Consider the following 24,654-nt stretch of genomic DNA (forward strand, 5'->3'; position numbering starts at 1 on the left):
CTCCTTCCCATCGGTCAGAAGCTGTGACAGAGCTGGTCAGAACCTGCAGCAGACAGTTCACAGTTTATGCTGTATTCCTTTAGAATTCACCCTATTGGGTATGTGTAGTGTTTGAGACTGACCTGCTCTGCAAGTAAAGCATGAGCAAAGATTCAAAGTGTAAGAGAAGATTTTATGTTGTCTAGAAGCAGGGGCATATAGACACCGATCACTTGCCATTCCATGGTCCTCTCCTAATACTGTCAAGAAGTCCAGAGCAGTGGATAGATGTGGATCTCTCACTACAGCCTCTGCTTCCCCAGGTTGCTGGGGGTAGAGGTCAATTGGCTGCTCTCTGGAGAGGAAATCAGGTTTCTTTTTCCTGCAGAAAGTAAGTCAGATTTCCACGCTCGAGGATCTGTTAGTTACTGGGGAGCAATGTCATTGCTCAGTTCCACTTGCATATTTGTACCAGTGAAACTTAACAAACCTACTTTTTCTTATTTATCGCTATTATTGAAGTTGTAAACACTACAGGATGGTTTATGTATGTGATGCCACTCCTGACAGCCTAATAATACAGTTGGTAGAATTATGTGTGTTATGTCTATGAGCGAGATAACTTGATTTGCACCATCTGTTGAATGAGCAGAGGAGCTGGCTCTGCAAGCTTTCTAAGAGTGGTGGTCTTCTTGTCGCTGCCACAAACTGCTCACATGGCAGGAGGTATCACTGTGATGCAGGGAATAAATAATATGGGATTTAACTTTTACGTTGAATAACAGGATGAGTAACAGCTTCTAATGGGAATGAATAGCCAATAATGATAGAAGTGATCCTGGGGCAGATTGAAATTATTCCCATATGGTTTGGGGAAGATTTGTGGTAATATATGAATATGCAATTAATCTTGGGAAGGAAGGAAGGAAGGAAAAAAAGCAAAATAATAGAAGGGAACTACCATTACCTTTGCCTGTCGGTGTAAAGGAGCAATGAAGTGGGGAAGGAGTAAGCAACAAACAACAAAGAAGCTGTGCAACCAAGTTATCTGCTAAAGCAAAAAGAAAACACAGAATGCTATGGACTATATTTCTTCAGAAATCTGTGTAGTGTCTTTATGTTGATATTTATTTAAAGCTTGGTTTAAACATCATAATAATGCAAGAGGAATTTTTCCACTAACTTTGACTGTATCTGTCTTAAATTCTTTGTTGCACAACTTTTTTTTTCTTTTATTTCATGTATACGGATTAGAACCGAGAAAATTGAAATATGCACGGATTGGTTTTAGAAGTTGACTTCTTAAGTATATTTCCTTCAGAGACATTCACAAAAGGTTTTGGTGCCTAATTATTGGTTTACCTTAGCTTTTCTCCACAATTTAATATTCCAGCTTCAAGCCATCTCTTTTGGTTTTCTTAGAACATGTTCGTCACATGTGTTCTGTACCCTTATTTATAATACAAAAGTCTGGCTATTGGGGATTTGTAATCCAGTTTTTGTTGTTTGCACCATTTTTTCTGTTCGTAAACTTCTTGGCTGATTATATGTGAGAGTTTGGGTAAGGGAAGATTGGCACTTCTAATCATTCCAGAGTATTATGTTAAAAATACAATGAAAATATACCAAAATGTCCATTTAACAGTTTAAAACCATTATTGTGAATGGTAGAGATAATGCATATTTGGAATGACAGCTTTTGTATTGCTAGATAGTTAAAGAAAGCATGATTTCTTATTTATGAAAGCAATACAATGATCCTAGTACAAGCACTTCATTAGTTTCTAGATAAGTGTGGTTTGGAACTGAACAACTGCAAATGAAGGAATATAAAATTTAAATGTTTTTTAGGAGAGTCACTTTGAGAGAAGTATCAGCATTGTGTAGTTTCAGTCCGTAGCCACTGAGAAATGAAAGATCATGTAATTCCCAGACAAAAATCCCGTCCTTAATTTAGCTGAGAGTGTAAATACATATCTGCTAATTAAAAATCTTATTAGAGCGTTATTAGAATTTCCCAATACACCAGAAAGCAAATCTGAAATTCAAACAGAAGGCTGAGCACAAATGCAAATGTGTACCTATATCTTCACTGGAACAAGTGGCAGCACACAAATCAAAGGCATTTTTATCTATCAGTAACGATAATGGCAAAACCCAATAGTGGTTTATTCAACCTTGAACTTGATTTTATTTTTTTAAATGAAAAAATCATGTTAGTGACTTGACACTTCCATTCCTTCATTTTCTTGATATTTACACATTTCAGTTCTGACACTGAAATTCTTGGAGAAGTCATCTAATAATTCTTAATATTCTGGAGACTTACTAAGAGGAAAAAGAAAATAGATGTTTCCTGTGTCCTAGATGCTGATTTCCTCTTCTCCTAGAAATCTTTTCCAATTCTTGTTGCACTGTTTAGGAGACAGCAAAGGGAAGAAAGCAAAGACATGTTCCTGATACGTGGGAAAAGAAAATAGTGGGGGTTTTTGTTTGGTTTTGAGTTGGTTGGTTGGTTGGTTTGTTTGTTTCTGCCTGCTTGCTTTTAAACATAGCAAATAAAATGTCTTGAGTCTAATCCAATGGGAGAACGAGACTAGGAGGTACAATTTTGTTTTTTCATAAGCAGTTCTCTGTAGTCCATCCTCATTATATCCGTAAAGTTGCAACTGCAGCCTTGGTTAGGATTGAGGACAGTCTGATTAACGATGTCTGTCTCAATGAGGTTTAGCAGTGCCCAGCTGTGAGGAAATTTCCAGTGATTCTCAAATGGAAATGACGCAGGTCGAGGCTACCCAGCTTACTGTCGAGGTTACAAAGGTGGCAGGTGATGGATCAAATGCTACTGTGTTTTCTGGCTCGGTGCTTACTGAATTGTTTAGGCAGCTTCTTATAATCTTTGGATTTTGGGGCAAATTCCTTTAGGCTGCAGACTGACCTCCGTGGTTGAGAACGGCCCATGAAGAAACTGTTAAACTCTTGCTTCTGGCAAGTATTCATGTGGGTTTTTTGTTAATTTTTTTTTTTTTTCCTTTTTTTAAGGAGGGAAGAGTAGAGCATCTGATAATAAGGCCACTGGATAAATTTTGCTCAGGAAGCTGCTTTCTGCTGATAATAATCAAGTTAATTATTGATCGATAAGCAGTTAGGATTATATGATTACCCTTGTTTTGTCGGTGCTTTGAACAGGACAGCAGCTGTACCGGGAAGGCCAAGTCGCGGTGGCGGTGGTGAGCACGAGTACCTCAGAGGGCTGTCAAATAAAGAAGCTGATGGTTCGTTGCCTGGGGTCAGTGGTCAGCTGGTGCTGTGGACTTCTTGTGGCTGACCGAGAAGTGGATGGGACTGATTGGAAATGATACTATACTCCCCTTGCTCGAAAAGCACGAAGTGCTGAGTGATTCTCTCTCTTTCCATGCACCGTCAATCAGTAGGAGCCCATCCATCTTCTTCTTTCTGCTGTTGGATGGTGACAGAGGCTATTAGCATACTGATGTCATGACTTTTATCTGTTGTATCTTGTTGGACACAAGAGATGTAGACATGCTTTTGAACAGCTATACTGAGATTAACCTCTGCAGCTCTGGCAGTGCTTGTGGAAACGTGGAAACTGTGGTGGAGATAAATGATTCTAAGAAAAAGACAGTGGTGGGTTTGCTTGTTTGTTTGCTTTTCCTGATGATTCCTACTTTTAATTAGTGAAGTGTAAAATATATTGGAAACTCGTGTGTTTCTACAGTCACCTCTCCACTGAGGTTATACAGTTGAAGTTGTGAACTTGTGCAAACTCAACAACAAAAAAGTGCTGAAATTGAGCACTCTAATGTTCAGTCCTGCCCTGGGATAAATAAAGTCAAATCTGGTAAATTTGTAGGGACGCTCCAGGACCCCAGTGTTGCTAAATGGAGAGTCTGCTTGGCAGTGGTTTGGAGACCAGCCATCCGGGTTGAGTAGGGACAGTTTTGCAGCTTGGTGGGTAACAAACACAGAATTTAGGGGCTGCAAATGACAGGAATGGGGGGAAACTGTGTTACTCTTCTTTAAAATTAGCCCGGTTTCCCATGGAAAAGATGTGTTCATGACTGTGTTTTGTGACTGTCACATCAGCCAATTTGCCAGTACAACAGTAGGATGAAGGTCACAAATACGTTATGGTCCTGCACGTTTTGTGAAGAGAAGGGAGCAGAGGAGAGTGCAATCTCTCCATGAGGTGAAAGATGAGGAGTGACTTTCTGTTTCACACAGGAGAAGTTGCACAAGTGCAGGAGATGTTGTAAGTGTCCCAACTATGTAAGCTGATTTAAGTAAAGCTCACAGTGTAGCATGAGGTACATCTGTTAAGAAACCATATATTCTTCATTGTACTGCCTATAGAATTTTTTTTTGATGGTAACAAAGGCATCCAGAGTAGCAAAAGAGATGTCAATTCCTGTTCACCCTTTATATAGTCCGAGGTCTAAAAGCAAGGACTTTGTGTTCTGTCAGTACACTAAAGCACTGCACAGTCTGGGCAGGCATTTTTGAGAAAACTAATTTCTCACAAAATACAAGGGACAAAGCCTTGTGCCAGCCCACAAGCTTGCTGAATTCTTGCCTGCTAACCACAAAGGGTACCTCTGCAGATTACTTTGATGGGAGTCTGTTCCTCTGTGGCCTTTTAACTATTTTTTGTAGTGATAGCACACAAATGGGTAGTAAAGTGTTATACAAAGCAGCATTTCACTTGTCAGCTGCACCCCTGCTGTTGATGCTTCCCACTAGGGAGCCATTGAGTTAAATGGTGCATAGTCAGCTGGCTGCGATTTTCTTCTCTCTCATGCAATGACTTCACCTCATTACCTCCCAGGTGAAACAGGAGCTGTCTGCATCAGCAGCCTGCTTCTGGTTTCAAAGAATGGGTTAGGATTTATGGCTGTTGACTGTGGAAGGCAGGGGCATTGGAGCACTAGCATATTTAAGTCCATTATACCAACTTTTTTTTGAGTCACTGCTTCTGGAATTAAATTTTGGGCTTTCTTGGTCACTTTTGTTTTCAAATATTGCAGCAGAAAGTTGAAAAACATAGGAATGGAAAGGAGAGCAACACTACAGAAGAAAATACGTATTAAAAATATTCCCTCCTGAGAAATGGCACAGTAATCCTAGATGTAACATTCAAATAGTGCTTGCAGCTTTTCATTTATCAATTTTTAAAGTGTATAGCTAAATATCTAAGTATGCAGAACATAAAAATGCATTAGTAAAAGAAAGGGGAATAATTCTGGTTTGCTTGCTTCTCTGCTCTAGCAGCTTTTTAGATAACACAGACTGAATGCTTTTAATTGTCTTTGTAAAATACGTTTGAAAATTCATCAAACCCATACCTATTATTCTAGACTAGTTATTTAAAAAGATGCAAATCCTTTCATTTCTATGGAGATGAGCAGTGACAAATAATTATGAGTGTAAGCTAGGATCAAGTGTATCTGCAAATAAAAGCCTGTGCTCTCCCAGGGCGCCTGCAGCTCGAGAGTGCCTGAATCCAGGCTGCCCAGTGAGACGTTCCTTGGCATTCATCTCCTAGCAGGCTAATCCTACGCTGACAACACTTAAAAAAAGAAATCTATTTTCTTCATTTTCCCGCAGCATTCAGCATAACCTATTTAATACAGAGGCAACAACTAAAGCTAAAAATGGCAAGCTTGACTTGTTCTGTTACTCTAAAACCTGGTGTAGAAACTGAGGAAGCTGGACCAATTTTGTATGTATTTAAGACAGCTGCAGGCAAAGAATGAGCAGAGCGAAAAAAAGTTCTCAAATTCTCTCCCCGGGCATAGTCTCTTATGTATGCACATGGTGCTGTTTGCAGCGCTGTTTCTCGCAGGCCCCAGGTGGGAGAAGTGCTTCCCACAGAGCCCTTGGGAGCTCTTCATGTGATGGTGCTCTATCAGGTTCCATGCCTGGTTTCTGATCCTCCTGGAGATTACCAGCTTTCCATTAGTGACTGCTCTGAAGACACAAAAAGTACTGAAAATGTGGTAATACAGATGGCTTGAGAGTAAGTGCCTTGGGAAGCTGACAGAAGCGGTATGGGGTTGTAGGGACATGGTTTGTCCTGGCTGAGAATGCCCAGCTTCTCCAGCCAACCTAAAGGTGCTTCTGAGTATAGTGTCGTTTTTTGATTGCATAGATTTCTCTGAAAGAATTGTTAACTCACACAGACCCGCTGGTTGACTTCTTAATTCCTAAACATTTCATGTGTCCTGTGTTATGGGCAAGAATAGTGTGGTTTGGTTTGTTCTTCATATAAAAACTGGTAATAGGTTTCATTTTGTTCGCATTAAACTGAGCTAAAAAATGTATGGGAAAGAAGAGAAAAGCAAGAAGCAGAAAAAGACACTGAGAGAAACTAAAAAAAATTTAAGAACAGATGTGCTGGCGGGAAGAAAAACAGCAGAGCAATTCCTGCAGGTGCAGTTTGGAGCTGCAGCGGTGCCTCCCGGAAGGTGAGAGCTGGGAAGGGCAGACAGGAGAGGAGGCAGCGCTTGGCGGGAAAGCCCGGGAAGAGCATCCCCCAGAGCTCAATAGCTGTGACACCAAACTGCATCGATCACCCTGCCCGCATCCCCGGCTGGGAGGTCCTGGGGCAGGGATCATGCGTCTCTGCTGTCTGCTGCTCTTGTGAGTGCTGTAAAATATTTCAGTGCTCTAGTGAAACGTGTAAAAACCTGGAGGGCACCTTGAACACAAGAGAAGTTTGCGAAAAAAAAAAAAAAATTGAAGGGGGGTGTTTTGGTGTGAGAAAATGGGAAGTAAATTTTACAGTTCGACTGTACCCCGCTAGTCTCAATAAATCACTTAAAGAAAGTGCTGCCATGAGGCATGGAAGCATCAAGGAGGTGTGAATGGATCAGTAGCTTGGTAGCTAAAGGGTCTGTCTGAGAGGTGAGATGCATTTTCTAAGGCACATTCAGAGATCAGTATCTTGCACTGTCCCAGAGTCTGAGAGAAACCACTCCCAGAACAATTTTGAGTGCTAGAGCAGTCTCTGGGAATGTGAGATGCGAGTCTGGGTCCTTCAGCACAAGGCAAGGACCTGGACCTGTGATGCCTACTTGCACCACAGTAGGTGTAGGTACTTCTGTTATTTCAGTGCCTGGTGGAGTACTACAATTTCTGCAACCATTATTGAAGGCATGTTTTAATTATACAGAATTTAAGCTCTCCCTGTCCTCGCCAGTATTTTTCACTGGAGTGGATTCAGATGGTTAAGTAGTTTGAATATGACCAAAACAACTATTATTTTACAAATAACTGTTGGAAAGTATTTGCTCAGCCCTGCCCATGGCAGTTCTAGGGCTTTCCTTCAACCCATATAATTGTTGTAAGTTAGCAAAATAGGAATGACCCTAGTTTTTCAATGGAGGCACGAGATCTGCTCTCCTCAGTTGGTAGAATTCAAGTCTTTTTGATATGTCCATCAAACGACATAAGTTTGTTAGGGGAAAAGGCGGTGTCACAGCTGCGTAGCAGCCAGCGGGACTCGCAGTAGAGCTGAGGCAACCACACAAGGCAAGGGGTGTAGGAAGGGTCCTCAGTTGGATCTGCTGCTTAAGATGACTGCAAAAAATATAAGTGGATAGCAGGGGACAGTCTTTCCCCCTAACAGAAGGACGGCCATGGTCCATGTGCAGCTGGCAGGGACCCCTGCATGGCTAGCAACCAGGGTTTTGTCTGGTTAGAAGTGGAGAGGACAGGGGACCACAGCCTTTGTCACTGGGTGGGACTGAGGCTTTCAGACTGCTTACTACCTCCTTGTGATCCATATTAAATAGGGCAGAAACTAATATTGTGCTGTGCTAGGTATTTTCTGGCAGAAAAATTGTGATTTGCTAATGGCCTTTCCCCAGTTAAATGCTGTACAACTACATTCTTGTAATTAATATTTAATTGGACATTAATAGCACTTTATGCAGAATTCAGATGTGCTGGTGAGACTTTGCTGCATCTCGGAGCTTCAGGCTGTTGTGCTGCTTAGAGAACAGTTGTGTGTGTATTTTAAAATGATACACCAACAGATAGGTCTGCTTACCTTTCTGCTGTGACGGTAGAGGAAATATAACATAGGTAAACATAACTGCAAGTTGTTTTGCTCTATGCAATTTTACACTGACAGCAAAATAAGACCCTTTGAAGCCACAGTTACTTCAGAAGACTTGACAATATATTTAGGAAAATATCGTGATTATTGGAGTGGAACTGGCACTTGGTGTTTCTTTTAAAATTTTTACCTACAAAATTGAAGGTTCATAAAAATTACAGTAAGTTTTTATCTTTCTTTCCTCTCTGACCATTTGGTCTCTTAACTGTGCTGTCAGGTGATGTGGCTTGATATCTTGTGTTTCTGAGAATAAAACATCAGACTGCACTGCTAAACAGAAAACCTTAAAGCCAGGCCACAATTAAAATCCTCATTGAAATTAAATTAAGAATAATAATGGGGAAAAAATCAGTCTTTCTGGTGAAGTGAGTGTTGACATGCTACATATTGCCTTTCAGGTTTGAATGAAAATGCTTATAATGTTTATCTTCAGTTGTCATTCAACCCAACATTAATTACACTCTAGGCCTTCCCCAATGCCATGTTTGTTGAGCAGTATGTAAGTGACAAGATGATTATGTAAAAATGTTTGGTAAATGTGTTGGCTCTGAGGGCTTAGATATTTGAGTAAATGATTCTTCCAAAAGCTGAGGAACACTTGACATCTCCACAGATAACAGAATAACGACTTTGTTATGCACCTTAGTTCAGGGCTGTATTTTGATTGTTGTGCTCGTTTTGCTAGTTTCTTACTCCAGCAAAGTGACCATGAAAATTGGAGAAGCAAACCAGTATGGAGAAGATGACAGAGTCTCACATGCAAAGAAGGAATTTCTGTTGTAGCTGTACGACATATGCAGCTATGACACCTACTTCTGAGAGCAAGTGAGGAGAAAATATACCTCAAGTTAGTGTCTTCAAGTGGGGAGTGCCTCTTACCTCTGTGAAAGAAGTTTGTTTGAACAATAAGTTTAACAGAACTCTGCAAAGTTACCACAGAATCACAGAATGTTAGGGATTGGAAGGGACCTCAAAAGATCATCCAGTCCAATCCCCCTGCCGGAGCAGGAACACCTACATGAGGTTACACAGAAAGATGTCCAGGTGGGTTTGAATGTCTCCAGAGTAGGAGACTCCACAACCCCCATGGGCAGCCTGTTCCAGTGCTCTGTCACCCTCACTGTGAAGAAGTTGCTTCTCAAATTTAAGTGGAACCTCTTGCATTCTGGTTTGCGCCCTTTACCACTTGTCTTACCGTTGGTTGTCGTTGAGAAGAGCCTGACTCCATCCTCGTGACGCTCACCCTTTATATATTTTTAAACATTAATGAGGTCACCCCTCAGTTTCCTCTTCTCCAAGCTAAAGAGCCCCAGCTCCCTCAGCCTTCCCTCGTAAGGGAGATGTTCCACTCCGTCATCCTCGTGGCTCTGCGCTGGACTCTCTCCAGCAGTTCCCTGTCCTTGAACTGAGGGAAATTTTGTAATAAACATCCTGATTGAAATCTATGTAATCTTAAAAGGAATAATATTCTAACAGTTTTCATTTCTAATGAACTGCTGACACATTGAGTTATGAATGTGAATACCAGGATGACGGCCTAAAAACATTAAGCAACTTACCCCCATTTTTTCTATAAATTAAGAAGCATGTCTTAGATCAGAAAGGAAGGTGGAACAAAGGAGGATGTGCAGCAGGGCAGAGAGGAGGGAGCTTGAACTGGCACCATTTCAGGTTGCACAGGCGGAGCAACCTCCCCAGGAAGCACATGGAGCTGCAGGAGGAGGGAAAGGGCAAAACCAACCTGTGTGCTGGAGACAACCTTTCCAAGCCAGCCAGCAGCTCGGGTGAGAGACAAGTTAGGACATGAAAAAAGTGATGGGTTTGCATGATAAAGGGATAGGATGCTGTCTATAAAGAGATTTAGGTGATTATTGAAACAGTGAAATTCTCATAGCTCAGCTGTGGGGTATTGTTATGTAAAAAATGGCTAATTACTGAAAGTGAAAAGGTGTCTCTAGGCTGTCAGAAGTTCTGCCAGTAGAGATGCTTTTTTGAGGAAAGAGCTTTTTGCAATGTAGTATTTTGGTTGTCTAATAAGGATGTGAATCAGTTAGGCCATGGCACAGCATTATATCCTGGACTAGCTTTTTCTCTAATCTCAAGTGATGCTACAAATGCATATTCCAAAGGGTCTTCAATATTGTTGGAAAGAGCCTACCTTTGTCAGTCCTACCAGTGAAGTTTAGGCTGAGTACATAGCATCTTTGGCCTACATTATGGTGGGTAGAGTCTTTAGCAAAAATAATTCAAGTCCTGTTAACACTCATGCAATCATGTAAAACTTGTCCTCCCTCAAAGAACCCAATCCACTTTGTTGACTTCAAGTATAGCTCAGGGTTTTTTTTTTTCATCTGCTAACGCTGAAATCCAGCAGTCGTAGTGGTAACACTTGACAGCTGGTTGGCATCTCAAGGCAAATTTACAGTTTACAGCAAGGAGAGGGACTTTCTGAAGCTGTGAACTGAAAAAACAGGATTTGGCTATTAAACATTTTTGATAAAGCTGGAATTTGGTGAGGACCTGGAAAATGATGTGGCTAAATGAGTGTTATTTGCAAATTGGCAACAGCAGCAAGGCGGCCCTACCTTCTGGTCCTTCTGGGATCTGCTGGTAGCTGCTGTCATGGGTGACACTTGAAGCTATGGGGGTCTTTTGTGTTTTAGATTTTACAACTTCGAAGTAGTCTCAACAAATGAATTTATATTAAAGGAAATGATTGTAAATGGAAGTGTAAAAGCAGAATGAAGCAAAGTGGATTTGATTCTAGCATCATTAGCTAGTAATATCAACGAGGTGATTGGAAGCACTGAAGTCACTGGAATTTTGTTTATTTAAAAGAAAGGCAAATGAGAACAGAATTGGATCCTTCTCATTTTTTCTTTCATGTGTCTGTTACAATAAATGTCATGTGATGGAGACTGTATACGTCTTTTGTGCTGTGCAGCTCTGAACACATTATTGTAATTCTGAAAATAACCGCTAATCATTTCCTAAAGAATTGTCCTTTTTGATGAACCGCGGTGTATTTTCAGTTGCCTTTGACATTATGCCACTAAAAGCTGGTTTGCCTTTCAAATGTGTTGCCTCAGCTGTAGTTTGAGGTTCAGCAGCACAATTCCTTGTGAGGATAAATGGCTTTGTCTGAAAGATTTAGAGATTACATGGTTGGGGAAAGAGCCTGAGGGAGAAAGATGTTGGATGGGTTCCTTGGGATAGTAAGATATACTGCATTTCCCCTTCTTCCTCTAGATTGTTTATTTTGACATGAGCCAAACTAAAATGAGAGGAGCTTAACCACAGTTTTCTGATGGGAAGAGATTTTAATAAAAATTCTGTTTCAACAATGTGATTTTTTTGATGGCGCATGTCAGCTCTGTTCAACTTGGTGCAGAAAGGTGAGGAGACCACGCTGGTAGGTGGCTGGGCTGCAGCCCCTGCCTGCTCCTTCAGCAGTTGCCTTCTGCCTACAGACCTGTGCCCGCCTTCTCCCCACCAGGCTACATGTGTATATTAGATTGCATCTACACTTTGTTGAAATTTTGCTTGATATTTTTGTATATTACACTCCACAGTTGGAAATTTTTCATTGCCAAACCATGCTTTAATACAGCTTCTGTGTTGAGTGTAAGTAGTGATCCTTGGAGGTACTGACTGAGCAAGTCTTCCGTTACTGATTAGAAAAAGAATTTTGAAATTTGCTGATTCGTAACCTATAGATATTAAATGAAACCTATGTGTAATAGACTATGTACGCTAAGATGTGATTCAGTGAGGACAGATGTTGCAAAGTAGCTGCTGTAGTACATTGCAGTATAGAGTTGCTACTAAAATCAACATGAACATTTGTAACAAAAGTGTTAGTTTTTAATGTTGATAATAGATCTGATAACTTTACTGTAAAGTATTTTAAATTCCTTGTAGTTCAGAGACACATTGTCGCTTTAGCTGTAGCTAACTGATAGTGATCTTAAATATCCACTCCAGTTGTTGTTTCTGTTACTTTCAATGCAAGTTTAGATGCAGACGTCTTTCTTTGATGGCGAAGTGTGAGTTATGTGTTCTTTTTTATATTAAATTTATGTGGTTAGTGTTTATGTAAATTTATATTATTCACATATGTTATTCTCAATTAACAGTATTATTTACTTGCTAAGAGATGAGTGCAAGGTGAGATGTATTTTTTTTTTCCCCACTCTCTGTAGTTATTTCAGAGTCTTGTAATAGGAGTTAGTTATGAGCTGTGGCTGAGGAGCCTGTGACATAACTCTAGGGAGAGAGACAGTTTTCAGGATACTAATAGTTTCTATGAATACCTGGGTAAAATTTTGTAAGGTGCTAAAGAGTGCCATTGAACGTAATGTTTCTGTGTTCAGTCTGTCTTGCAGCTGGGGAAACTGCAACGAGAAAAACAAGGCCAAATGTGAGGTCCTGCACCTGGGTTGGGACAACCCCAGTGTCACTCCAGGCTGGGGATGAAGGGATTGAGAGCAGCCCTGCCGAGAAGGACTTGGGGGTACTGGTGGGTGAGAGATTGGACATGAGCTGTCAATGTGCACTCGCAGCCCAGAAGGCCAGTCGTATCCTGGGCTGCATCAAAAGGAGAATGGCCAGCAGGTCGAGAGAGGTGATTCTGCCCCTCTGCTCTGGTGAGACCCCCACCTGGAGTCCTGTGTCCAGCTCTGGAGCCCTCAGCACAGGAAAGACATGGACCTGTTGGAGAGGGGCCAGAGGAGGCCACAAAAATGATCAGAAGGACGGAGGAGCTCTGCTGTGAGGACAGGCTGAGAGAGTTGGGGCTGTAAAGGCTGGAGAAGGCTCTGGGGAGACCTTACAGCAGCCTTCCCGTACCTAAATGTGACTTATAAGAAAGATGCGGACAGACTTTTTAGCAGAGCCTGTTGTGGTAGGATAAGGGGTAATGGTTTTAAACAAAAGAAGGGGTATTTCAGGCTAGACATGGGGAAGAAACTTTTTACAATGAGGATGGTGAAACACTGGCCCAGGTTGCCCAGAGAGGTGGTAGATGCCCCATCCCTGGAGACATTCAAGGCCAGGCTGGACGGGGCTCTGAGCAACCTGATCTGGTTGAAGATGTCCCTGCTCATTGCAGGGGGTTGGACTAGATGAGCTTTGGAAGTCCCTTCCAACCCAAACTATTCTATGATTCCATGAAAAAGTGTCAGGGGTGCGGTGTGACGGCTGGAGGCAGATGAAAGGGCACTGGCGCTTGCGATGTGTTCTGCAGGTGGAGATGTTTAACTGGTTGCTCATTTCTTTACATTTGGTCCCCACCCAGGGAACTTTTCCTTCACAAAACTGCTGGTTGTTGCAACAAAAGCCTGTAAAAGTTCATTGGGGAAATGAAGTTCTGCGTTTACAGTAGATTGTAATTTGAAAGGTAGCCAAATGCTGAGTGTATCCAATACATTTCCCAAAGTTACTTTAGTTTGAATATAATTAACTTCAGTGTCTATAACTTACTCTGCCAGTACTAGCATCACTACCAATATTAACAGGTTTTTTTTACAGGTCAGAGTAATTATAAGCAGCGTATCAGTCTCAAATGAGCTAATAAGGATAGCAAAGCATTATAGCAAAATCTAAATACAATTTAGATTCTCAGGTAACCTTCTCTATGTCACAGGAATACTTTAACAGTATTTACATTATAGCGAGCAAGTCATTACTTTTTAGAGCAAGGATCCTTTATTTTTTCTTTCTGTTTTTTTTTTTTTTTTCCCCCTTTCAATATTTCCTTATGGATAGATACTGACTGAATATCCTGGTATTTGTACTAGTTCATTGAAACACTTCTCATGGTACAAAGCTTTATGAAATGCCTCATCTTGAGAGGCTTTGAGGATTTACAGGTGTCATCAAAACAGAAAGTCCCCCACCCCCATGATGTCCATAAATAAGAAAAAGATGTATCGTTTTCAAGTCCAGCGAAAAAGAAGCCTGTAGCTAAGTAAAGGAAACATCTTCCTAGTGAGAGATAGGTAAGAATTGTTAGTAGGCAAGTCACATTGACAGTCTGCTCAAGTGTTTGTCCTGGAGTGACCATGCAGATGCCTATGAACTTGTGAGCATTTCAAACCTTATCAAGAACCTCCAAACCTGACCTGGAAGTGCGCGGGCTCTGCAGGTTGGCAAGGCTCCCATGCTGCTAATAGAGAGCACTTTGCTTTGTCATGTGTTCATGACTTTTTTTAACCTTTGAAAGATTGCTTCTGGGTTTTAGGCTTTTCATCGCATTTTCTGCAGCTGACTCTCTGGACAGTTGATGTGAGTGGGAGTAGGATTTCAACTGTAAGCTTCTGCCATGGTCCGTTCATGCAGCTTTATTTCTATAATATAGTGAATACAATTCTATAATATGATAACTATATAAAAAACTTTTGGATATAGTTATGATATTATAGGATGCATTCACAATATTATAGGGTTACAACTTTTGGATGTAGAATCCATAAACTTCCTGGAAACTACGAGGCACTGAATGTACTTGGAGAGTTTTCCTCAGACCCAAGAAAACTCAATAGAAACTCTCGTCTTCAAACTTGGCTGCTTTGTAATTCATTTACCATACAGAAACATGCTAATAGAAATTACCTTCAGGAGGTTTGTTTTTTAACGAAGTCAATGGTCAAGATGGAATTTTAGAAGTCTCAGAATAGAAATTTGGAAGACCCAATCTGTGGCCCGTTTACGCTGTTGGAAGATTTGGGAAGGTGCTGCTCAGTGTATTTGAACTGGGAAGGCTCTTCAGACTACCGAGGAGGCTGGTGCCTGAATTCACCTCTTGCCTCATAAGCGCTGGGAGCAGGAGTCTGTTGGAGTGAGGCAAATGGAGCGAATGTGATTCCTGGGCGTGAGGTGGGAGACATTCCCGGGGAGGTGGGTCACAAGTCTCGTGTCCTTGTGGAGATGTTGCATTTTGCAGCAGATTAAGAGTAGGAAGGACAGATAGGGGAAAGCAGTAATACGAAACATTACAGTGAATTAATTTTGCATGTTGTCATTCTTGTGGAATTGTTAACCTGGAAAGACAGGTGACCATGATTTATTTATTTATAAATATGAAACAAAATCTGATGCTGTTAACCGCAGGTTAATGAAGTTACTAACCAAACATTTTCGCTCTTAATTTGAAAGTTGTTTCCTTTCCCATTGTCACCTTTATAATATCTACATGTTACCAACTAGAATCTAAGCATGTGTGACGGGACCTGGTTCTGCCTTCATTTGTCCTCTTTCAGAGGTTGATAGAAGCGGTAACTGTGTTGCAACCTCTTCACCTCATTTCAAAGTGAGAGTTAAAAAGTGAGGTGATGCGGAGCGAGGGTGGGCTTTTGTGTGTGCATGCATGTGTCACAATTAGGGCTGGCAGGTCTTTGATGCTGTTTCTGTAATGGCTTCCAATAAAATGGGTTTGCTCTGTCAGATGGAAAGTAAACTTGACATTTTGTTGAGTCTGAGGCAAACTCTTCCAAGCATCATATTGTCTGCTGAGGTTTATACGTCTACAGTGTACTGCTACCAGATGCTGTTGCACCATTTCTGAGAGCTCTGAGAACAAGAGGTACACTTCTATGATTAATAATAGAAAACAATTTCCTTTTTAATTTTAACGATGTCAGAAAAGATCCAGTCCATTATGCTTTGTGAACCAGCTCCTGGCAGCTGCTGAATAACAGCAAGAAAACTCCAGCTTGCTTGCTCTCCAGTGGATATACCATGTTACTTGCTATTCAGTAGTCCCTGTTTTCATGCAAGTTCATAAAATAGAACTGGTGGGTTGTAGATACCTTACTGCCTGCAGGCCACTTTGATTCCTGTGTTTTAATGTTACCCTTCTGCCACCGTATACTTCAAAATATTTGAAGAGGAAACAATTACAGTGCAGATAAACTTGCTGGATTTTCTGATGTTCTTAATGATCCCTATGAAACTGGCTTCCAAATTTGCATTCACATGCTTTAAAAGTAGTACTATCACTCGTTACCCTGCCAGGAGAAGGAATACAAAGTTCCAGAGTTTCTGGTTCCCGAGATTGTTTGATGCTTTGCTCTGGCTTCCTGCTGCAAGCTGGAACAACTTCATCTTTCTCGTGTCTGTGTGGTGTTGCGATCTGCCTTTTGGATTCACTGGGAACTCGTTTTAGAATTGGTTTAAGCCATCCAGTTTGGGATCTGGGCTCAAAAATGGTGCATTGCTGAACCAAGGGAAAGCAGACTACTGACCACATTAAAACTAAAAGTGTGTTTCATCCTTCCAGCTTAGATTTGAACTTAACTTTCATTTTGGTGTTTATATTGTTATCTGGGACCTGTTGACCCATGGGTGATGTGCTCTGCTGACACCCACCTAAAATTTCTGTGGATACAAGAGGAATTTCTAAGACAGGGGCTTTCCATTGGAGACAGGACAAGGGAATATTTACTTTCATATACATGTCTACACACAAGAGTTTATTCTCAGTCTATTAAAATAAGAATGCTTCTTATAGGTCTGTATCAAAGCTGGTGTTACACCATGAGCTCCAGGGAACATCATTATAATGGGTGGCTTTTGTAATATCAAACTGAGGCTGGCTGTGCCTTTGTGTAGAAGAAGAGTTCAGCTCACGCAGGAAATAGCAGTCAAGCAGAACAGGGAAAAGTGGTTTATGATCAGTGGGGCACAGGAATAGCTTTGTTGGATTAAGTGCAAACCTCAGGGAAAAATAATGATGGGCGAAGAGAAGCGTCATTAAAAATCAAAAGTGGTAATTTAGAGAGAGCCTTCCGAGGAATTTACAATCATGGCCAAACTCTCCAGCTCCAGAAGGCAATGGAGGAGTGAGATATGAGTCATCAAGGCTGCATTGGCTTTGGATAAAAAGTATGAATCTGGATTTGAGATAAGGGAAACAGAAGAACAGAGGAAAGATTTTCATGTTGTCTGTCTAGAATACGATGGCTCTCTATAGGGAGGTGGATCACCAGCACCCTGGCTAGCCTTGGACCTTGAAGTGAGGACTTACCTGTAGGACAGTTACTACTCAGAATTAGGGCATTTTTGCTCAAGGCTGATAAAGGTTGCAAGAAGCAGCAAATGGTCAGAGCAAAAAACAGGCATACCCTCATTGCTGATCTCTTTTTGGTATCCTACACAAGAAGCAGTAAGCAACTAGACAGGTATTAATTTATTAAGTATATTGATGTTTTGTATTTGTTTTAGTTATAACCTTTTGTTACTGATTTATTATCCAAAAAGTATAACTGTTATGTTTCCTTATAGGCCTTTAGAAGAAAATGTGAATAGCCACCTGTGAAAACTTGATTAAAAAAATAAACATCAATAAGTGATACAAAATGTTGGTTTGTTTGTTTGTTAATATGTTGCAAAATTCTGCTAGTTTGTTAATAGTTCAGGGAAATGTGTATAGGTGAGAAGAGTGTTCCACTACTCGGAACTGCACCCTCCATGGGGATGAGGAACAGATCCAGCTTTTCTCCTCACCAAATGTTTTTGGAAATGCCTTGCATTCTTGCAGGTTTTAGCAAGCTTTCTTAATCCCCTGTCTTACTGTGTGGCCCATTTTCCAGGCAAACTTTTCCAACACTTGCTGCCAAGTCAGAGATAAATGCAGAAGTAGTTGGCAGAACCAGGCGTCCAGAGGTAAAAGACCTGTGGGTATTTCGGCATATTCCTTGACAGCTTCTGGAAGGTCGTCTGCAGATAATGTTTGGTATTTCCAGTATTGCACATGTGTAAAGCACAAAATTATCCTAGTGACAGGAAAAAAGGGGTAGAGATGTGGTATGAAGAGAATTCTCTTTAATATAGGTAAAACACTAAGGAAGTTAATTAGACTTTGCTCTAAATGCAGTTTAACCTGTGCTAATAGTAAAGAATGTTTGACTTTATGCTCAAAGCCAAGAAAATCTGGCCATGAGAAAGTGCCCTCAAATTAATCGCACTGCATTATTTAATGGCTATAAAATTATCAGTCCCTTTGGTGTCTGGTAACAGGTTCCCCTGTAATTGCTGAGAGAAGTAATTGTAATTTTGTTGTTTAGCATGTTAATCAGAAGTGAAGTTTACTCTGTTCTAAAATGATATTCAGGTTACTGATGACAATTCCACTCTACCATATAAAGATTTTTTTTTTTAAGTAGCCTGATTGTAGTCTGCACAGATATTTTCAGCAGTAATGAAAAATGTGTTTTAAACACTGTCACTGCTGAGAACCTTTGAGTGTCCAAGCTACTCATCCTCTGAAAATTTCTATAATTGTAAGCTGACCTTGGACTCCCCAGATGCATGACAACAGCTGATGATGAGGTTTTTTACTGCATCACTCACCCCATTCTTCCAGTAGCCTGCTTTCAAATCCTGCAAAAATCACCTTTCTTCCTCTCTCACTGCCTTCTAAGCAAGAACTGTGATTTGTATATATTTCTGATCACCTCTTTTCCATTTATTTGCAAAACGCACCATTTCCACAAATTTATTTATTTTTTCACTAGCACTCGAATTTTTGTCACGTTTGTCCCATAACGTGCTGATAATGTTGGTATCTTGGGAGCGATGGAGATCCAGAAGGGAATCCTTTAGGGTTCCTCAGACATACAGCTGGGGAACTGACATGGTTCACATTGCAAAAGGGTTAATTAGAAGTTAAAGACTCTGCAATCTCTTATATTTAATGAGCATTGTCCTCCTGGAACTGGAGATGATTTAACATTAACTTTTTTACTTGTGGTTTGTCAGCAGTAACAGAATTTTTGGACTCAAAATTTAAACAATTCAGTGTCATTGTAACTACATTAGTGTTGGAAAAAACATTTAAAAATAGAATTTAAACAAGAATCAACTCCACCGATGCACTTTGGAAGAGAAAAACTACAGGGGCCTACCCAGTAACCCTGCAGTGTAAATTATGGAGTGGCCAGCCCTGTCTTCTCCTTTTGGAAGAAAATGTTTTAGATGAAGAGAAGCAGCTTATGAGTAGTAGTGACTTATGAGTAGTACTTATGAGTAGCTTATGAGGCTCGCTGCCTTGCGAGCTGCCGGGTGATGCACCAGGACCCTGGATATGTGAATGTGCCCACTGTTTGCTTCTGAGGCCGCAAACACATAAAATGAGAAAATATAACAGGTACAACCTTTTCAGTGACAGATCTGTCATTGACTTCAGCAGGCAGAATCTTAACTCTGACTTTTATCTTCTTCCATTTACAGGGTGTTTCAAAAAGATGGACCCAATTTGAAATCACACTGCTTTGAAATCAGGTCCATCTTTTTGAAACGACCTGTGTTTTTATGAGTGAGTGTGCTTGACACCATTATCAACAGGACCAGAAAGGAGCTCTCGGGGTCTTGCAGGACACCAACCTGCTCCAGCTGCCATCACGTGCCAGGGACAAAATGACTCTTCTGTACGTAGCATTTTCTAGAAATTCCCTACACGCTTCCACAAACCAAAGCAAAGAAACATGGACTTATTTGTATTATTTTTGCTATGTTTTTTCTCTATGACATTGTTCTTATTCCATGCTTTGAACAAGGAGGTGATTTTAGCCAAGGGAAACGTCCCCATTGCTCTCCAGATGCGGAAATACAGATTTTTGAAAGAAGCTCTTTGAAAAACTTGAAAGTCTGACTGCATTTTTGGTCCTTTTAATTTTCTTTTTTAATTCTAGAAATACTGTTTTAACCTCTCTGCTCCAGAATGCCATGCGCCAGATTTATTTGGTGGTTTATCTAAGTTTCTAAATTGCATGTAGGACACGATGCCACATGCTTTCTCTTTTAAACTACTAGGTCCTTTTTGTTTTGTTCTTCCCTTCTGTTTTCTGGTGTGGATGTAACACCAGCTTTGTGTTTCTGCTGAATACTTGGTCGCTTTATTTCTGACTAATCAGATCTGATGAAGGGCTTTGCCTCTTTTATGCCAGAAGGTTTGGCTGAGACTTCCAAAACAATTGCACAGGTTATTTGAAGGGTTTCTTTTCTTTCCAACAGATATATTCTTTATCACAATAGATTTTTCCAAATTTATCTTTTACAACAAGCAACATAAAAATTAAATCAATGCAACGTTTTTTAACTGGTTTAGGTGATGTATCTGTGTTTATTCAGGACCTGTTTATTTAGAAATAATTTCAAGATAAATATTAATTTAATATCTTATTTTTGGAGCTGACTGCATAATTTTAAATTTATTATGTTAAACTTAGGAGTCGTTACATTATACAAATATTGTGAAGCTGAAAGTATAAACTTGCAAACCAGGGAACAAACAGCTGGAATAAATGTGCTGTGTGAATTATACAGACGCAAAGATTATGATAAAGCTGTTCCAAATTGTAAACAAGCCATCTATAAGTACTAATGGCTGGAGGTTAAAGCGATGCAAATTCCATTTAGGAGTGTAATGTCTGGAAGGGCACATCAGAGGAAGGCTCCCCCCATGGCCATCCGCATCTTCCACTGTTTGCCTCGACACTTGCCACTGGGCACGTAAGAGACGTGATACAAACATAAATAGAACTTCTGGTGTAACCTAAGGTAGCTGCTCATAGGAATTAAATAAAGCATGACTTTTAAAAAGCTGATGGCCACTAATGAAGAAAAAATACTCAGGAATATGGTGGTTTTATTCACACAGCTTTGCTTTCACATTTATAATGAAATCTGAAACCAAGTCTGTTTTATGCTTACTTTTTTTTTTTTCTTATGAAGAGGTGGATATTTTTCACACATCTACTTTTTTCAGTGCTAAGTTCTATATGGATCAAATCTTAAGTAACTTGGCAGCAGATTAATATTTTACTGGCTGTGTTTACACAGTCTGTTGAGGGACCCCGGTCTCTGCTCGTGTCTGCTCTGTGGGCTCCCGCGGCTGAGCCGGGGCAGCTTTGCTGGGGTCACTGGAGCCAGGGGCCACTTGCCGGAGCAAGGACAAAAGTGGCTTGTGTGTGCCCACCCTGTGTTGTGCGGATTCACCCACTGGCAGCCAGGAAAATCTCTGTATCTGATAAAAGAAACTTGATCAGATAAATCTGGACTTTGCTGAACTCCTTCTGTACATCAGCGAACTCTTACTCAGTTTATTTATTACCTTTTTTGCCATGATATTTACCACTGTTGATTAATGTAATATTAACTATTAAATTATGTATAAGAATAAAGCAATGTTTTCTTTCCAGGAAAAGTGTTTTCTCTGGTTTTGACCACATGATATTTAGTGTTCTTCCCTGCCACACTACTGCAATTTCTTAAAAAAAGTCAGGCTGTAAATAGTTCTGTTTCCATGCATTGTTGAGCACAGTGGAATTTCAGAGTTTGAAACTGCATCTAGAGGGTTGTAGGCTTGCTTTGTCTCCTCTCCTTCCTTCCTTTCAATGTGGGATTATGTGGACTGCAAGAAACAGAATTTGACAGATGGTTTGTAAGGTGTGCATTACAGCTGCCAAAGACTGGAAACAAGGATAATATCCTAGACCAAGGAAAGATAACAGTATTGGAAAAATTTTGTTCACTTTCAATTTCTAGACTCATCAGCAATAATAAAATCAAATTTACAGACTTTTATTTGGTGTGAATATTGAATATATGGGAAAGGATCGTCAGTAAAGGATTTATTTTAATGCAGTATAGATTTCATGAGCCTGTGGCACATTTTGTATGAAGGATTTTTTCAGTGAGAATGGACTCTGGATATGGCACTGGGGCTACTGAGGTGCTTGTGGATTTCGGTAGAAGCTACTTCTTTTCTTCCTTGCCTTCAAAAATAAAATGTGGTCTCTATAGAAGCACATACCTTCCCATTACAAAGCAAGAAGCCAGGAAGGCAGAAGAGAATTTTCCCCTGAAAGATTCTTTTTACTACTTTAACTACTCTTCTGTGCTTGGCTAAAGAGGTTTTGCTGTCATTGGACTTGCACACACACATCCCACTTTGATTTCTTCCGTCCTCCACTTTGTCAACAGTCATGTTTCTGTAGGGTGAAGATGAAGTGTGAAGAAAAATGACTTGTGCGTTCTCATTTTTTCTTTCTTTCATGTTTATACAAAGGCTGAATGAATTTTCGGTGTTCTTGCATGCCAGTTTCCTGCTCATTAATTGTTTTCCAATAGTACTTGCAGACCTGCCCTGCATGCACAAACATCAGATTGGCAAAGGGTGTTAGAAAAGACGATGCCATCTGGGGCACTGAGGCAAAGAAAAGCAAAATGGCATCCTCAACATCAGGCAGAATTACGTCACAAAGCTGAAATTTGAGATAAAAAAATTGAGTTTTTCTGAAGTGTCAGTGCAGACTGTCCTTTCTTGGTTTGTATTTGATTTTTGAAGCCAAGATCTTTTTTACTAAACCCTGTCCTCTGCATCTTCCTCCCAGTCACAGGCAGTTAGAGACTGAAGCACATTCTAAAGTCAGACAGTCACAAGCAAGTGAAATGTAAGGAAGTGAGAGAACAGAGGGTATTTTAGTTAGATCATTCAGTTGCTCAGTGGGGAACTACTAGTGTCTAATTCCTGTTCCTGGAGGCATGTTGCGATAGGTGCACCTTTACTGGTGGGAAAGGCATCTAGTACAGTAGCCTGCTTTGATCTGATAAAGTAAAATAAGCTGTGCTGGGGGAAAATCTTTTTACCAATGTTTCTACCTTTATATTGCCACACTGTTTCTTCCCTCTGTACTAGGCAGAGTATATTTGTTGTACAGAAACGGAGTGACAGGAGGTGTTCTGTCACTATATTAAATTTGTTGTGGCTATCCTGATGTCAAAATTAAGCAAAAGTGGAGTTAAAACAAAACTTTTTCACGTGTTACTTCCCCAAAAAGGGACAAGAGAGCTTAGAAGTATGGGGCTCCCATTGGTGCAGGTTTGCTCTCTTTCACCTAGGTCAGACTTAGTTCTGCAGCCGTTTTCTCTAACCAGTTGTTACCTCTGTTTTGGTTGGGTCAATCTCCACTCTGTGGTTGCCAGAGCGGCAGCAAAGGTTGGTGGCTTGGCTGCAGGTGTCCATGTTCTCCCTCATGTATCGTGAGCTGCAGCCATCTGAACCCACCTGCTCTGCTGGGGAAGAGTGCTGGAAACTCCCCAGGAAAAAACACAGCCAAACACAGCCGTCCGATGTCCCACCTACAGCCGGAGTATAACGATCAGATTTGGCGCTTGGTTGGTTTTAAGTGGGACAGACTTGATTGTAGCTGCCTTTGCTGTTTGCTGATGATGAGCAACAAGGCAAAAAATGGAGTGATGTATGACTATAGGAAAAGTTGCTGAGAAGATTCTGTCAGACTGCAGGGGATGCCTGTTTATTCTTAGAAGTGTGCTCACAATGTCTTGTAATGTTTTTATGCTTGAATGTACTTCTGACTTTCTCATTGTATGATCATCTGCGTGACTTTTCTTTTTTTCCTTTCTCACAGTGCATGCCAATTAAAGGCCTTGGATTTGTGCTCGGAGCCTACAAATGTATTTGCAAGGCTGGATTCTATCATCCCAACATCTTCTCAGTGAACAGCTTTCAGAGTAAGTGCCTTCTCTTGAGTTCAAAAAAAGAAAAAACAGAGCTAGCATTAATAATGCAGGGCTTCTTTTTATCCTCGTCAGGGTTATACAGTGAAATTGCAGTGGTTTGCAACTCTTGGATTATATAATCACTTAAGGAGTTCTAACCCTTTGGTTTGTCATTCATGATACTCTTGAGGATCCTGTAAAACATACCCACTTGAAGAATATTTGATTTATAAATAAATTTTAAAAACATGAAGTCTTGCTATGAGGAAACAGAGATTTCTGGCATCTGTGCCTGAGCACAAGTACTGAGAAAATTAATCTAATGATTTTCTCTATGGTCAGGGCAAACTAGAATATCCTAGCCTCTGACCTTCCTGCGAGTTTTAATTGCTTTCATTTTACTTAATTTGCAAAGGAGAATCCAAAGGAGCATCCAAACTCTAATACTTGCTGAGATATTAAATACTTTGATCTATGTCATGGGTTGATCTGTTTTTTATTGATTTGATCTCTTTTGGATATAAATTGGCCAAGATATCTCACCCCTAACTCAGTATATCTCATATATATGTAAATATGAGGGATATCTATATATATGTGTCATGTCTCCTCTCTCTATATATGTAGCATAAATAGCACAGTGTGTTTGTTCCACAGTTTACCTGTGAGTATTTGTTTCCCTTCTCTTTTCATATTGTAGAGTGTCACGAAAGGCAGCCTTGTGATTGTGCTTTTTCTCTGGGCTCTCTGAATTTTTTGATGAAGTAAGGATGGTGTTTGGTTTTTCTTACAGTGCAGTGAGTTAAGGTGGAGTCAGGATTTAACTCATTCAATGAGCATATAAAAAATGGTTCTTCGATTTTTGTCAAATGCCACAGAACACACAAAAATAATATGGCTAGAGATCATAACATTGTTGATCATTAGGGATGAGATTCATTTTATTTCATATCAGCTGTCTAAACTGTATATGCTTGGTATGTATATAGGTTTCAACTGTAGTCAGCAGCGAG

General features: G+C 40.4%; 1 protein-coding gene across 2 annotated transcripts in view; it reads left to right on the plus strand.

Annotated features, from left to right (window-relative positions):
- GPR158 (G protein-coupled receptor 158) overlaps window positions 1-24,654 on the plus strand; it is a 197,280-nt gene that overhangs the window by 61,062 nt on the left and 111,564 nt on the right. For both annotated transcript variants that reach the window (XM_065832282.2, XM_065832283.2), the window contains exon 3: window positions 23,551-23,653. In XM_065832282.2, coding sequence (XP_065688354.1) covers window positions 23,551-23,653 — 103 coding nt within the window. The remainder of the gene's footprint in view (window positions 1-23,550; window positions 23,654-24,654) is intronic.

The sequence above is a fragment of the Patagioenas fasciata genome, chromosome 2, assembly GCF_037038585.1.
Source record: "Patagioenas fasciata isolate bPatFas1 chromosome 2, bPatFas1.hap1, whole genome shotgun sequence".
NCBI lineage: Eukaryota > Metazoa > Chordata > Aves > Columbiformes > Columbidae > Patagioenas > Patagioenas fasciata.